The sequence below is a fragment of the Trichomycterus rosablanca genome, chromosome 23, assembly GCF_030014385.1.
Source record: "Trichomycterus rosablanca isolate fTriRos1 chromosome 23, fTriRos1.hap1, whole genome shotgun sequence".
Classification (NCBI taxonomy): domain Eukaryota; kingdom Metazoa; phylum Chordata; class Actinopteri; order Siluriformes; family Trichomycteridae; genus Trichomycterus; species Trichomycterus rosablanca.
The window spans coordinates 5,366,423-5,380,074 of record NC_086010.1 but is presented as its reverse complement, the minus strand read 5'-3'; the positions used below and the strand labels follow the sequence as shown (position 1 = coordinate 5,380,074).

The window sequence follows — 13,652 nt, the reverse complement described above, 5'->3', positions numbered from 1 at the left end:
GTATTTTATTAACTTCAATTTATTTATTTCTCACCTCATCTAAATTGAGGAGGACTGATTGGATGTCAAATATGAGGGTTTTTCAAAAAGTTTTCGCACTTTTTTTTAACTCTATTTATTAAGAATTTCACAAACAAATGACATCCACTGATGTTACTCTAATCTGACCACATTTTTCAGTAACAAGTAATCTAACGCGTTACTATTTCCAATCCAGTAATCAGATTAAAGTTACTCATCCAAGTTACTGTGCGTTACTATTTTTGCGTCTCGGGCGTTTTGTGACGTCTGGCCTATGCGACAATTAAGTCACGAACTGCGTCCGGAATCGCATACTTACAGAGTATGCACTAGATTGGAGGAAGTATGCACTACTCGGCCGGTAAAGAAGTACATACTTTCAGTACAGAAGTGTGCAGTATGCACACAACACCGCTACGTACTACACGTGGGGACGTGATGACGTAATATCACCATAGTTACAGACTCATTACAAACCCCACTCGCCAAAATTTGGATATTTATCGTCTTTTTGTTATTTATTTGTCTCTAAAAATGTTATTTTATTTATCTTACTTACACTTGTGAACAGAGGACTCCGTTTTCCGCTATTTTTCTTGTTTCTTATTCCGCTTCAATCGCCGACGCAGCTTCATTTGCATTACGGCAGCTGCTGAATGTAACTAATAAAGTAACTTGTAATCTAACTTAGTTACTTTTAAAATCAAGTAATCAATAAAGTAACTAAGTTACTTTTTAAAGGTAACTATGCCATCACTGATGACATCACATTGCTACATCATCACTTTCTGATGCATTTTTCCAGCATCGTACCAACTATTTAATGCCATCAAAAAAAAATGTTTTCGGTTGAGTTTGTAGCCACTGATGCAGCGCTGCTTTCACATCATCATCACATAAAAATCTTCTTCCCCTTAAAGCTTTTTTGAGCGTCCAAAAAGTTAGAAATCAGATGGAGCTAAATCTGGACTATAAGCGTCTCAGTTTTCCTCCCTGTTAGTCATGAGCGCTGACAGATGAGCAGAATTATATCCCTCACGAGCACTCTGAATATGTTCCACTTCTCCCAGAGTCAGATTTGTTGGTAGGGAATGACGGATCGTCCTCTAGATGATTCTCCGGATTGCGCGTCTTATTCACGTCCTCATCTTTTTCTTCGCTTGCAATTTATCACTATTGTGATGTGAGAGTGAGATGAATGTTTGGAGATTGTTGTCAGGATGCCTTTGCTAAGGCTTTGATCGAAATAAACTTTTAGATTTGATGTTTAGTCAATGATAAATAAAGGCTCTCTTGTTGCTGTTGTTGCCCCCACGCCCGGATCGAGGAGAGCCGAGGCTGTAACGTGCCCCCTTGCTTTCTTGTTACCTGCCTGGGGCGGGGTCTCACAGAACACAGTATCATGCACGGAGCTGTCGCTATATGTTCAACATTTTTGGGGATGTGGCAGGAAACCCATGCGGACACTTGAGGCCCAGACTGGACCCTGAAGCTGTGCAGGACCCACACTACCTGTAAAAAGCATTACATATTTATAAAGTGTCAGAACAGACTGAGAGAAAAGAGTATTTGAGGAAAGGAGAGAGCGAGGGAGGTAAAAAGGTCCTCCTGTGTTTTAACACCAGTGTCTGAACAGCAGATAATGGCCAGACTGGGAGACTGTGGGATATAAATGATGCATTTGCTTCTTTCGGCCCTGATAATGGCGGTTTTGGGGGATGGGGGGAAAAGTTCATCGCTTTCTTATCAAAGCGCTCTGACATTTCTCCTTCAGCTGTAAAATTTCATATCACATATCTCGCTGCTCGAGCTCGAGACCCTTTTTGTGGAGCAATCCGGCACTTTTAATTTCTGCCCTGTACGCTGCGGTGGGTGTGTTCATTTGGCCCCTCGGTACTGATGTTCTCAAGCGCTGAGCCACCACTTTTGCTTTGAGCTTTGAATATTGATGCGTTTCAGTGTGTTTGTATGATTTTATCGTATTTATCTGATTTTGCTGCACACAGAAACACCTGAGGTACCTGAGGTCCTGGGTTCAAACCTTAAGTCCACTTTTACCTGTTATTAACAGTAATGTCAGCATAAGTAAATACAGAATAAATACATGGTAGTCTGTACTTTTTAAAACCGACACTTAACTGAGGGGTAGTGGTGCACCTGGTAAGAGTGAGTGCCTCACAACAATGTGGATCCTATATCCTAATTTGGGTTCTGTTCTATTGGGTATATAGTGAACTATCTAGGTTCTGCAACACATTCTTGTTATACACCGATCAGCCATAACATTTAAACCACCTCCTGGTTTGTACACACACTGTCCACTTTATCAGCTCCACTTATCATATAGAAGCACTTAGTAGTTCTACAATTACTGACTGTAGTTCATCTGTTTCTCTACATACTTTGTTAGCCCCCTTTCATGCTGTTCTTCAATGGTCAGGACCCCCACAGGACCACCACAGAAAAGGTATTATTTAGGTGGTGGATCATTCTCAGCACTGCAGTGACACTGACATGGTGGTGGTGTGTTAGTGTGTGTTGTGCTGGTATGAGTGGATAAGACTGGAGCATAAGCTGGAGTTTTTAAACACCTCACTGTCACTGCTGGACTGAGAATAGTCCACCAACCAAAAATATATCCAGCCAACAGCGCCCTGTGGGCAGCGTCCTGTGACCATTGATGAAGGTCTAGAAGATGACCAACTCAAACAGCAGCAATAGATGAGCGATCGTCTCTGACTTTACATCTACAAGGTGGACCAACTAGGTAGGAGTGTCTAATAGAGTGGACAGTGAGTGGACACGGTATTTAAAAACTCCAGCAGCACTGCTGTGTCTGATCCACTCATACCAGCACAACACACACTAACACACCACCACCATGTCAGTGTCACTGCAGTGCTGAGAATGATCCACCACCTGAATAATACCTGCTCTGTGGTGGTCCTGTGGGGGTCCTGACCACTGAAGAACAGAGTAAAAGCAGGCTAAAAAAGTATGTAGAGAAATAGATGAACTACAGTCAGTAATTGTAGAACTACAAAGTGCTTCTATATGGTAAGTGGAGCTGATAAAATGGACAGTGAGTGTAGAAACAAGGAGGTGGTTTTAATGTTATGGCTGATTAGTGTATGTAGTGAGAAACCAAATGGAAATCAATCTGTGCATTCAAAACATTAAAACTGAAATTTATATGTAAAATTATATGTCATTATATGTTATATGTTTAAACCCGACACTTAACTGATGGGTAGTGGTGCACCTGGTAGGAGTGAGTACCTCACAGCAATGTGGATCCTATAATTTAAGTTCTGTTCTCCAGCTTCCAAGTGCACCTAAATTTCCTACCTAAAGTCTAAACCATCAGATCTGTTTGAACATCATAAAACATCAGTTTAAAAGGATTTGTGGGTAATGCTACATGCTGCATGTAACTATCAGGCTAGCAGCTAGCTGGCTAATTAACTGGTATATTTGTTAAGTAAAATGGTTTTTCTTCCAGCACTCCCCTCCCAGCATTCCCCCATTACTGATGAAATAAACAGATAACAGCATGGGGCGTCTTTTCGGGGCTGCTATAGCAAAGAAGATCTGCCCCAAACAAAAGGGACATTCATGCTTCTGCCAAATATCTGTAGAGGACGTGCAGGTCTCAGAGAGAAGTGACAGATGATGATCTTATCGCAGAGGAAGAGGGGTGATGGAGGGATTTAGGGATGGACCAGAGATTGCGCTTTGTCAGATTGTCAGCTGCTCCTTGCCAAAACCGTGGCATTTTGGGATTGAATGATGAGAGATGTTGTGTGGTAGAAATAAAAACATGGTTTTTAATGCATGGTGTGCAAAAAAAAACGAGTCATAATTATTTTATTACAATTTATATAAATAGCATAGACAGTTTAGGACTGCTGAGACCAATAACATTGGAATTCAAAGGTTTTCATGCATTTTTAGGGGCCATGTACACTAAACTGCCAAAAGTATGTGGACGCCTTTGTTTGTTGGCTTTCTTTTTGCAGCTACAACAGCCTCCATTATTCCTAAAAGGCTTTTTACAAGATTTTCGACTGTGTCTGTGGAAAATTGTTCCCATTCAAGGGACAGAACATTTGTGAGGTCAGACACTCTTGTTTACATTTACATTTGCAGCATTTAGCAAAAGCAACTTAATACAGTAATTGGAGGTTAAGGGCCTTGCTTATGGGGCCAACAGTGGCAAATTCACAGTACACCTGTTTAAATGGCAGGGGATTTGAACATGAATAAATTGCTTATTGATGGCGCCCAGGTGGCGCAGCGGGACATTCTGCTAGCACACCTGTGCCGAGATTCTGAACTCCTCGGTTGCTACCGGTCGGCTGGGTGCCATCCAGCAGGCATAATTGGCAGTGCCTGCAGCAGACACGGTTCTGCTAGGGCGGAATGACCGGACAATGTGGGTGGGGTCTTCAAACGCTGTGTAAGGACTCTGATTAGCAGATAGAGAGGCGCCTGTGCAGAATGCATGGGTGAAGAAGTGTTCTGCTAAGGGCTGCGCACAGGTTGGAGGAGGCGTGAGCAGCGGAAGACAAATTAACCAGGCTAAATTGGAAATAAAATGTGAGAAAATGCATAAATAAAATAGAAAAAATTGCTTATCAATACATTTATAGACCCTAATATTTGTAACAAGGCTAAAATTTAACTGCTGTTCCCATACAAATTTTTTTTTTCTATAATATTTTTACGTTTGGGATACTACAATACAATAATCTTAAAACATCTACATCATTCTGTCCCCATTCTGTGTTAAAATTTCCCTAAACACCCTGAATTGTTGCTCCAACTGGTTTAGTGGTCAAACTGAACGGTCATGTCAAGACTCTATCTGACCACAGTGATTCAGTGGCCTGTGCTGTGATGTTCTTCATGGCTCATGAGCTTACATCTCCATACATGCAGGCACATACAGCTACACTCACACATGTTGGAGATAAGACACAGCTGGATGACACCACTGTTTATCCCAGTATGTTTGACTCGCGGTGTATCTGGAAAGCGGCAGCGTTTTCCCAGCCTTCCATGATGGATCAGTGCAGATATTCTCCCGCCGTATATCTCCATCTCATTATCCACAGAGAGCCGACATCTAAACGCTCGTGGCGAAACGGGGAAGAGAGGAGGTGTTGATTATTCGTCCGGGGGGCTGTCCGTGACAGAGTGTCTCTCGGGCTTATAATGAATCCACAACAGCTGGGAGGAAGCAGAGTTGGAATGGACCACAAACGACTGGCAGCCGATCACAATCCGGCTCACAGCTACAGATACCACGCTGCCACATGCCCAGCTCGAACACATGCATGGACAAACACCAAGTCCAGCGGGTACAGTGCCAAAAGTGTTGAGCTAAGGGTAAAGTGGAGTTTGTGGGGGTTGTATAAAGACCAGGAGGTTTTATTGGAGTGGGACGATCCAGTTTCCTGTTTATCTGCTAGACCTGCTATATACATGGGTGCACATTGTAAGCATCATTGTATGTTGTCCATCTGCCATCTTTGGCCAGTTTGTTAATGGAATGGCACCAACATCAGACCACCGCTAACCAGATATAGACTGGCAGCTTCCGATGCCTCTGGTTCTTCTTTGCTTCTATTACAGCCTTTGCTCAGTGGGACAGATTGTCCACTAGATTTTGGAGCATAACTAGTGGGGGGGGGGTCATTTCATCCAGCCAGTAGTGCCACAAGCGCATAACTAACATTAGATGGCCTTTCCTAATTTTATAGTTTGTAAATAAAAGACCTGTTATAGAAACCAAAGACTTCAGTTTTGACCGTAGGATTATGTGGGGCTATTCAGACACAAAAACACAACTTATAAAGTAGGTGGACGCCTTAGATCTTATTCTAAGATTCCTTGGTGTTCTCTTTGATTCCTCACTTTTATTTTAACCTAACATCCTGTCTCTGGTTCCTTCTTACACCTTCTTAATATTGCTAGATTCAGGCCCATGCTCAGCAGACAAGATGCTGGAACTCTGGTTCATGCTTTTAGCGCGTTCCATATTGACTATTGCAACTCACTTCTCATTGGCATTCCTAACAGATCCATCTGTTTGCTTCAGTATGTCCAAGATTCTGCTGCTTGAATTCTTTTTCAGGTTAGAAAATCAGCCCACATCTATTCTGTGTCAGTTACACTGGCTACCTGTCACACATCACATTCAGTTTAAACTCCGTCTGCTCACCTACAAGTCTTTGCACGGTCTTGCACCCACCCCCCTATTTAGCAGAACTTATACACTTATATGATGCTGGTCTTCTTGTCATCCCTAATTTCAGACTGGTTTCGGCCGAAGGCAGATCCTTCAGTCTCATGAAACTCTTTTACACAACCTTTCCATTTCTGCTCTTCACTTATCCTTTAAAACTCAACTTAAAACATACCTGTTTTCTCAGTATTTGCATCAATTACCTTCTGTAAACAGTTGATAAAGTTTTAATGTAAAGCGACCTTGACTATATAAATTAAAATTATTATTATTCCAAAACCATGGGCATGACCATGAAGTTCTCTTTGTGGCTAGAACAGCCTCCACTCATCTGAGATTTCACAACATTTTGAAGTGTGTGCCTATTTCATTTGTGATTGCATATCAAATGCATAAATGGAGTTGAGGTCAGGGCTCTGTTAGGTAACGGAAGTTCCTGCACACCAAATGTGTCAGACCACGTCTTTATGAACCTCAATTTGTTCACTGGAGTCATGCTGGCACAAAAAGGGCCTTTTACAAACAATATTGGAAGTGTTTAGTTTCTATAATTGGCACCAGAAAATGGTATTTAGGAGAGGTGTTTACAGATGTGACCTGGACAAAAGCTAATAAAACAGTAATTTTTGACAGTATTGGTTTTGCATAGGTCGCAGGTCTTATTTACATATGTTAGCAGAAATAAAAATGCTAACCATACCCGACCTGTTGCATGCATTACATTTTAAACATGGCTGTAGTATTTAGCAAACAAGTCACCTGATAATGTTGTTGCACAGCCGAGAGTATGTCGAAGAATTTCCATATCGGCTCACAGACCAGGCAGAATGTCACCGATACACGGCTGATATTTACAGTGAGAGAAACGCTCTCGAGTAGGTCAGCACAAAGTTCAAACCTCACTTTAGTCCTCACGGAGCTCATGCTCGTGTGCAGACTCAGTACAGGTGGTACAGTGTTTACTACAGATCTTACTTCATTATGCATTTACCTCCTCTAGTGCTCTTCAGTGTTTGTAATCGTGTTTAAAATCATTGCTAAATGTTTTAGCATTAACATTTTCAGCATTTAGCAGACACTTTAAATCAGAGCGACTTACAGTACTGTGACAGTATATTGTCTAAGCAATTGAGGGTTAAGTGCCTTGCTTAAGGGCCCAACAGTGGCAACTTGGCAGACCTTTCGATTACCACCTTAACCGCTGGGCTACAACTGCCTTTGGCACTTCACTATTTAGCCCTGGATGTCCGTTGACCCAGGCCATTTCTTATAGCCACAGTTTGCACCCAATATACTGTCCCTGACCCTTACTTACAACAATGTAAAGTTTTTTTGGAACAAAAGGCACAAAAACCTAATGCAGCAAGGTGTGTCCATTGCTAAGAATCCTAGTAAGTGATATTAGTAAGAATTAGCATTGACAAAACTTTTTAACTGAAAGAATTAGGATAGACTAAACTTCATTCAGGCGGCATGGTGGCTAAGTGGGTAGCACTGTTGCCTCACAGCAAGAAGGTCCTGGGTTTGATCCCCAGGCGGGGCGGTTCGGGTCCTTTCTGTGCAGAGTTTGCATGTTCTCCCCGTGTCTACGTGGGGTTTCCTCCGGGTGCTCCGGTTTCCTCCCACAGTCCAAAAACATGCAGTCAAGTTAATTGAAGACACTAAATTGCCCTATATGTGAATGTGTGTGTGTATTTGTGTCTGCCCTGCAATGGACTGGCGCCCCATCCAGGGTATTACTGTGTGCCTTGCGCCCATTGAAAAACTGGGATAGGCTCCAGCACCCCCCACGACCCTGATTGGATAAGCGGTTAAGACAGTGGGTGAGTGAGTAAACTTCATTCAACCTTGTGAGGAACCCCAGTCCCAATGCCTTTTTCACACAAGTCCACTCTGATATTTTCGTACCGCTGAATGAATGATTCTGTGAAGATCTGTTGATTTTTTTTACGATTAATGAAGAGTCTTTTCCTACACAAGCAATCGCCTTGTTAACTATGTGATGAATTCATGCTAAGCTTAACTTTTTACAGTGCAGCGTTTGCATAAGAACTGTCAGATCATTCACTGCTCCTGTCCATATTTTACTAGCAAAACTTTCAACATGAGCTGAATGAGTCTGTCCACTCCCTGTTCTTCCCTCCATACTCACAGTCATGAGACAGAGATGTTGAAGGATCAGGCGCTCTGTTATCATAACAGTTTGATTAATCACTGTCCTAAAAAAGTCCACTAAATCGCACTGATAAGATAGCCAGGCTGGCGGAACTAGCCGAGCGTTAGCCGCGGCACAGCTAATTAAGGCTGAGCTCTGCGTAGCTCTAACAAGAGGCCGTGGCCCCTTCGTGGAAAAAAAATCAGAAATAGACCCCGCAGAGGCAGCCAAAAAGCCTGTAACGTCTCATTGAGGTTTTATCAGTGAGGGGGAGGCGCTCGTTCGAGAGAGGTTAGCATCCTGCCGCTTCGATAAAGTCCATCTGATGGGGAACAGCTCTGAGAACAGGTGGACACAGCGTGGAGTTTGAGTCATACACACTTCCTCTCAGACACTCGACTTAGGAAGGAGGATTATCAGCACATAAACAAGTATTTTACAGTAATAGATGATCTAGATAGTCCTGCTAAAAGTTAGCTTTTAATGTAAAAAGGCCAAATTAATTCTACAGGTTTAATCTAGGGACAAAAGACTAAGCTAGCTAATAGGGATGTAACGATACACTCTACCCACGATGTGATACGATTCATGATACTGGGTTCTTGATATGATTTTTTCCCCCATTTTTTAAACAAAATTAAATTGAAGACAAGTTTCATTTTATTATTTCTCTTGGGGCTCTTGGTGGGTACAAACTATGCAAAACAATGCTGCATATTTCCCTTTTTGTGTAAAAAAACTGAAATGAAATTTAAAAATAAATCCCACATTAAATTAATAAATGAATAATACAAATAAAGAAAGTATCCTCACATAAATACATTTGGCTGGAAAATTCCGAACCTGGCAACCCTGTAGTGCGTCAACCAGGCGAGGTGAATGGCGCCAGTGCCCTCTGCTGTGTAAAGTGAATATCGATTCATTATACATGTAAACTGATTTGAATCGTTACACATTTAAATCGATGTTTAACTGTCTTGTGGTGCAACGTTACATCCCTACTAGCTAAGCTAGGTTTCTGCTCTCTACCAAAATATCCTGACAAATGTACTTCATCTTTCATATGATCTTAAATGAGCACAATTAGATTTTGCTACAAGAAAACAACTGAAAAAGCAGGAGCGAGTCTCTTCAACTTTCTCATTTCACTTGATGCAGGCTCTGATTTTATAATGCTTGGCACATGCTGGTCCGATTAATGAATCTTCATCTTTGTTCTTTGTTCCAACCTTTTTCTCATCGCCGTGTCCTTCTCCTTCTTCAGGTTCTTTCACTTTCATAAACTCCCTCACCATCTGCTACATTTCAGCCACAAACTTTCCTTCTTTGCACCCATTTACTTTACTAGAGTGACTGTGACTTTGATTTGTTTTTGAGAAATTCTTCCAGATCTTTTACCTTGTTTGCCATCCTCTCCTTCTCTTTTCTTACAGCTGCCACCTCACTGTCATTCACCAACAACATCTGCACTTACTTCTAGAATAAGCTGTCCTAGAACGTCTTTATTTGTCATACATACATACTGTATACAAACATACAGTACAGTGAAATCCTTTCTACGCATATCCCAGTTTGTTTGGAAGCTGGGGTCAGAGCACAGGGTCAGCCATCGTACGGTGCCCCTGGACAGGGTTAAGGGCCCAACAGTGGCTGCATGTCAGAACTCCCAACCTTTTAGTTGATAGCCCAAAGCTCTACCCGCTAGGCTACCACTGTTCCCTCTTTACTTGCTGGTAGAATCACTCCAAGTGTCTTCAATCCCATTCTTTTCCAATTTAGTTACACTGGATTGTTTGATCCAGCACCAACGTTTTAGTCTTTTTCCTATATAGCGCTTTTTACATTGTCTCAAAGCAACTTTATAGAATCCAGGACCAACAGACCAAAAACCTCAGTTGAGCAAGCCGAGGGCGACAGTGGCAAGGAAAAACTCCCTTAAAAATACAGGAAGAAACATTGAAAGGAACCAGACAGCACTGACCTGAATAAACCCACTATAGTCAAGTGAAAGGTTGAGAGTGTGAATCCCAGTTCTGCCGTGCAGCCAGTGCTGGGCCCTTGAGCGAGGCTCTTAACCCTCTCTGCTCCAGGGGCGCCGTACAATGGCTGACCCTATGCTCTTCTCCTGACAAAAAAGCTGGGATATGTGAAAAAAGAATTTTGTTGTTCTGTACATGTGTATCTGTATATATGACAAATAAAGACATTCTATTTTATTAGTGTCTGCATACTTTTTATCATGTATTATTTACATTAGAGTGTGTATGATATAGCGACTGACTAGCAAGTGGTTCCTTCATCTCACAGGAGAACTTGACCTGAAGAACAAAGACGGCGAGCGGCGAGTTCAGAGTCGTCAGCAGCTTCCTGTAGGAACCACGTGGGGGCCGTTCGACGGCAAGATCGAGATGAGCACAGACGCCACCAGTCTGGTACGTTTATGTTACGTTTATGTGTCTCTTTTCTTACCACTGGAGTTGGACTGTGTCATACAAGCACTGATAAAACACTGAGCACTGATACTGTCAGACAAGTGTACTGTTTATTATTATACTGTATGGCTAAAATAATCTGGACACCCTTTCTGATCCTTGAATTTAGCAGTTTCAGGTGCATTTATTGCTAACAGGTGTATAAAATCACTTATATAACATAAATTAAATGCTGCCAATGTTGTGGTCGTTTGGGAAAGGTCTATTTTATTCCTGCATGACTGTGCCCAGCACGACTACTACTATTTTCTCGGCTGCTCCCATTAGGGGTCACCGGCGGATCGTGATCCGCATTATTGATTTGGCACAGTTTTTACGCCGGATGCCCTTCCTGACACAACCCTCCCTATTTATCTGGGCTTGGGACCGGCACTACAATGCACTGGTTTATGCATCCTAGCGGCTAGGTACCTATAATTTAGTGTCTCCAATTAGCCTGGCTGCATGTTTTTGGACTGTGGGAAACCGGAGCCCCCGGAGGACACCCACGCAGACACGGGGAGAACATGCAAACTCCACACAGAAAGGACCCGGACCGCCCCACCTGGGGATCGAACCCAGGGCCTTCTTGCTGTGAGGCGACAGTGCTACCCACTTAGCCACTGTGCCACCCTGTGCCCAGCATGACTGAATGCAGGGGGAAAAAACCTTTTCAAATGCATGAAAGGTTTTATCTGCAAATGTTTCTATATTAATTTCAATGGTTTTTTGAACAGTACATCCAACAAGCTAAGTGTCCACATATTTTTGGTCATGTAGTGTTGTCATGGCTGGATTACTGACCGGGCCAGTGGGGCCAGCGCCCAGGGGCCCTTGAGGTCAGGGGGCCCCGGGGGGGCCCTGGCCCAAAACACTTTGCGATGCCTATCAACATTTATGATACAATATATTTTTATTTCCGAGGGCCCTCCATTTTAAGGATCCCTAGCCATGCTTTTGGGGCCCCTAGCCATGCTTTTGGGCCCTAGCCATGCTTTTGGCTTTTGGGCCCTAGCCATGCTTTTGGGCCCCTTATGAAAATGGATGAGGCGTTGTGGCACTGCTCTGACTTCGACTTCTGGCTATTAGGGGTCCTAGGAAAGAGGGGGGCATATTTTTAGAGGGCCCTGGTTATGAGAGCCCCTACCAGGGGGCCCTAGAGAAGAGCAGGGCATACCATTAGAGGGCCCTTGATCACGAGGGCCCCTGCTATGGGGCCCTTGACTTCCATAGAAGTCGTTTACCATGGCTCCTTGACTTTCTAGGGACCTACAAATTGCCAGGCAAGCTACCATATTTCATAACAGACGTTTTGTTGCAAATATGCGATTCAGGCCCTTTTTGTATTTGAATTTGTATTGTTTCAAAATTATTATGTTCAATTTCTCTTAAGCGCAGAGACACAAATTAATTTAGCAATTTTGCAATTATTTAAATTTAAGACAAGCAATTTCAAGCAGTTTGAATGCATACACACACTTAACTGAGCTATTTGATGTTCTTTTCATGCCTGACAATATGTCCAACCGTGAGCTCACTTTAAAGGCTAACTCACTCGCTGCAGCATATCCTTCAGATCTGAACATGAGCCTGGCAGATGAATTAATACAATACAAATCATTCATAACAGAAAAAGAAAAATGTCCTAGTAAAATGCTCAAAACCATGATCAATTTGAATTTACAGTCAACCTTTCCAAATGTCTACATAGCACTTAGACTTTTTTGGACTGTGCCTATCACAAATTGTGAAGGGGAGCGTTCATTCTCCAAACTGGCTCGTATTAAGAATGAACTCAGGATTAGGATGCGCCAAAACCGCCTGAACTCACTGTCACTTCTGGCCATTGAATCAGATTTGGTCAGACAGCTTAATTTTGATGAATTAGTGGATGACTTTGCAAGAAAGAAGAGTAGAAAGAAACTTATATAAAATAGATTCTTGTGTTAGGGTTAGTTATTGACAGGCTGTTTAATGTAGTAATTTATTTATGTTTTTGGAGGGGGGGGCGTGCGGGGTGGGGGTGGTGCGGTGTTGCCCTGGGCAACTCTTTGCCCAGGGGCCCAGACTATCCTTAATCCGTCCTTGAGTGTTGTGTATCAGTGTTTGGATGAAAATTCTACAAATTTACACCAATTCACTTAACATTAACATACTGATTAGATTCTACTAGCAGAGATGTAAGGACCAGGTCAGTTTTCCTGTAAGTGTCCTAATTTCCATTTCTGCTCTCTAGTAAGTTCCCAGCATGCCAGCGTTTGAACCAGTTCTGCCTATTTAATGACGGCAGAGTGAGAATGAAGAACCTCCCATGAGATTTAAACACAAACCAACATCAGAGTGACCGACCGAAACCCTTTGAAGTATTTCCATTCAAACCATTTCATCTGCATATTTTATGACTAAGTGCTTTAATTGGCGGACGCCGAGAGGAGACCGGGCCTCGACTGAATGATGTTCTAATCTGTGATATTTAATAGTGAGTTGGTCTCTGTCCGGCTCAGCACAAGCCGGTTAACGTTAAGTTCTCTTTAACTGGTTGAACAGGGAGGGGTGAGGGAGAGAGAGGACACTGACCTGTCTGTTCTGAAGTCCTTTAGGGTTTTACACTCTATTTCGAATGTGGATTAATTAAGAGGTGCTTATTAAAATGGTAATGAATCTCATATGTGTCCTGTTAAAAACGTAAGGAAGAGTCCAGGAGGAGTCTGGACTAAAAACGCTCTCTTATTGAGGATTACTTCAACAGAAACAC

General features: G+C 42.6%; 1 protein-coding gene across 1 annotated transcript in view; it reads left to right on the top strand.

Annotated features, from left to right (window-relative positions):
- The window catches only part of zfpm2a (zinc finger protein, FOG family member 2a), a 173,927-nt gene that overhangs the window by 79,256 nt on the left and 81,019 nt on the right, over positions 1 to 13,652 (top strand). Inside the window, exon 4 of the mRNA XM_062985599.1 lies at positions 10,734 to 10,858. Coding sequence (XP_062841669.1) covers positions 10,734 to 10,858 — 125 coding nt within the window. The remainder of the gene's footprint in view (positions 1 to 10,733; positions 10,859 to 13,652) is intronic.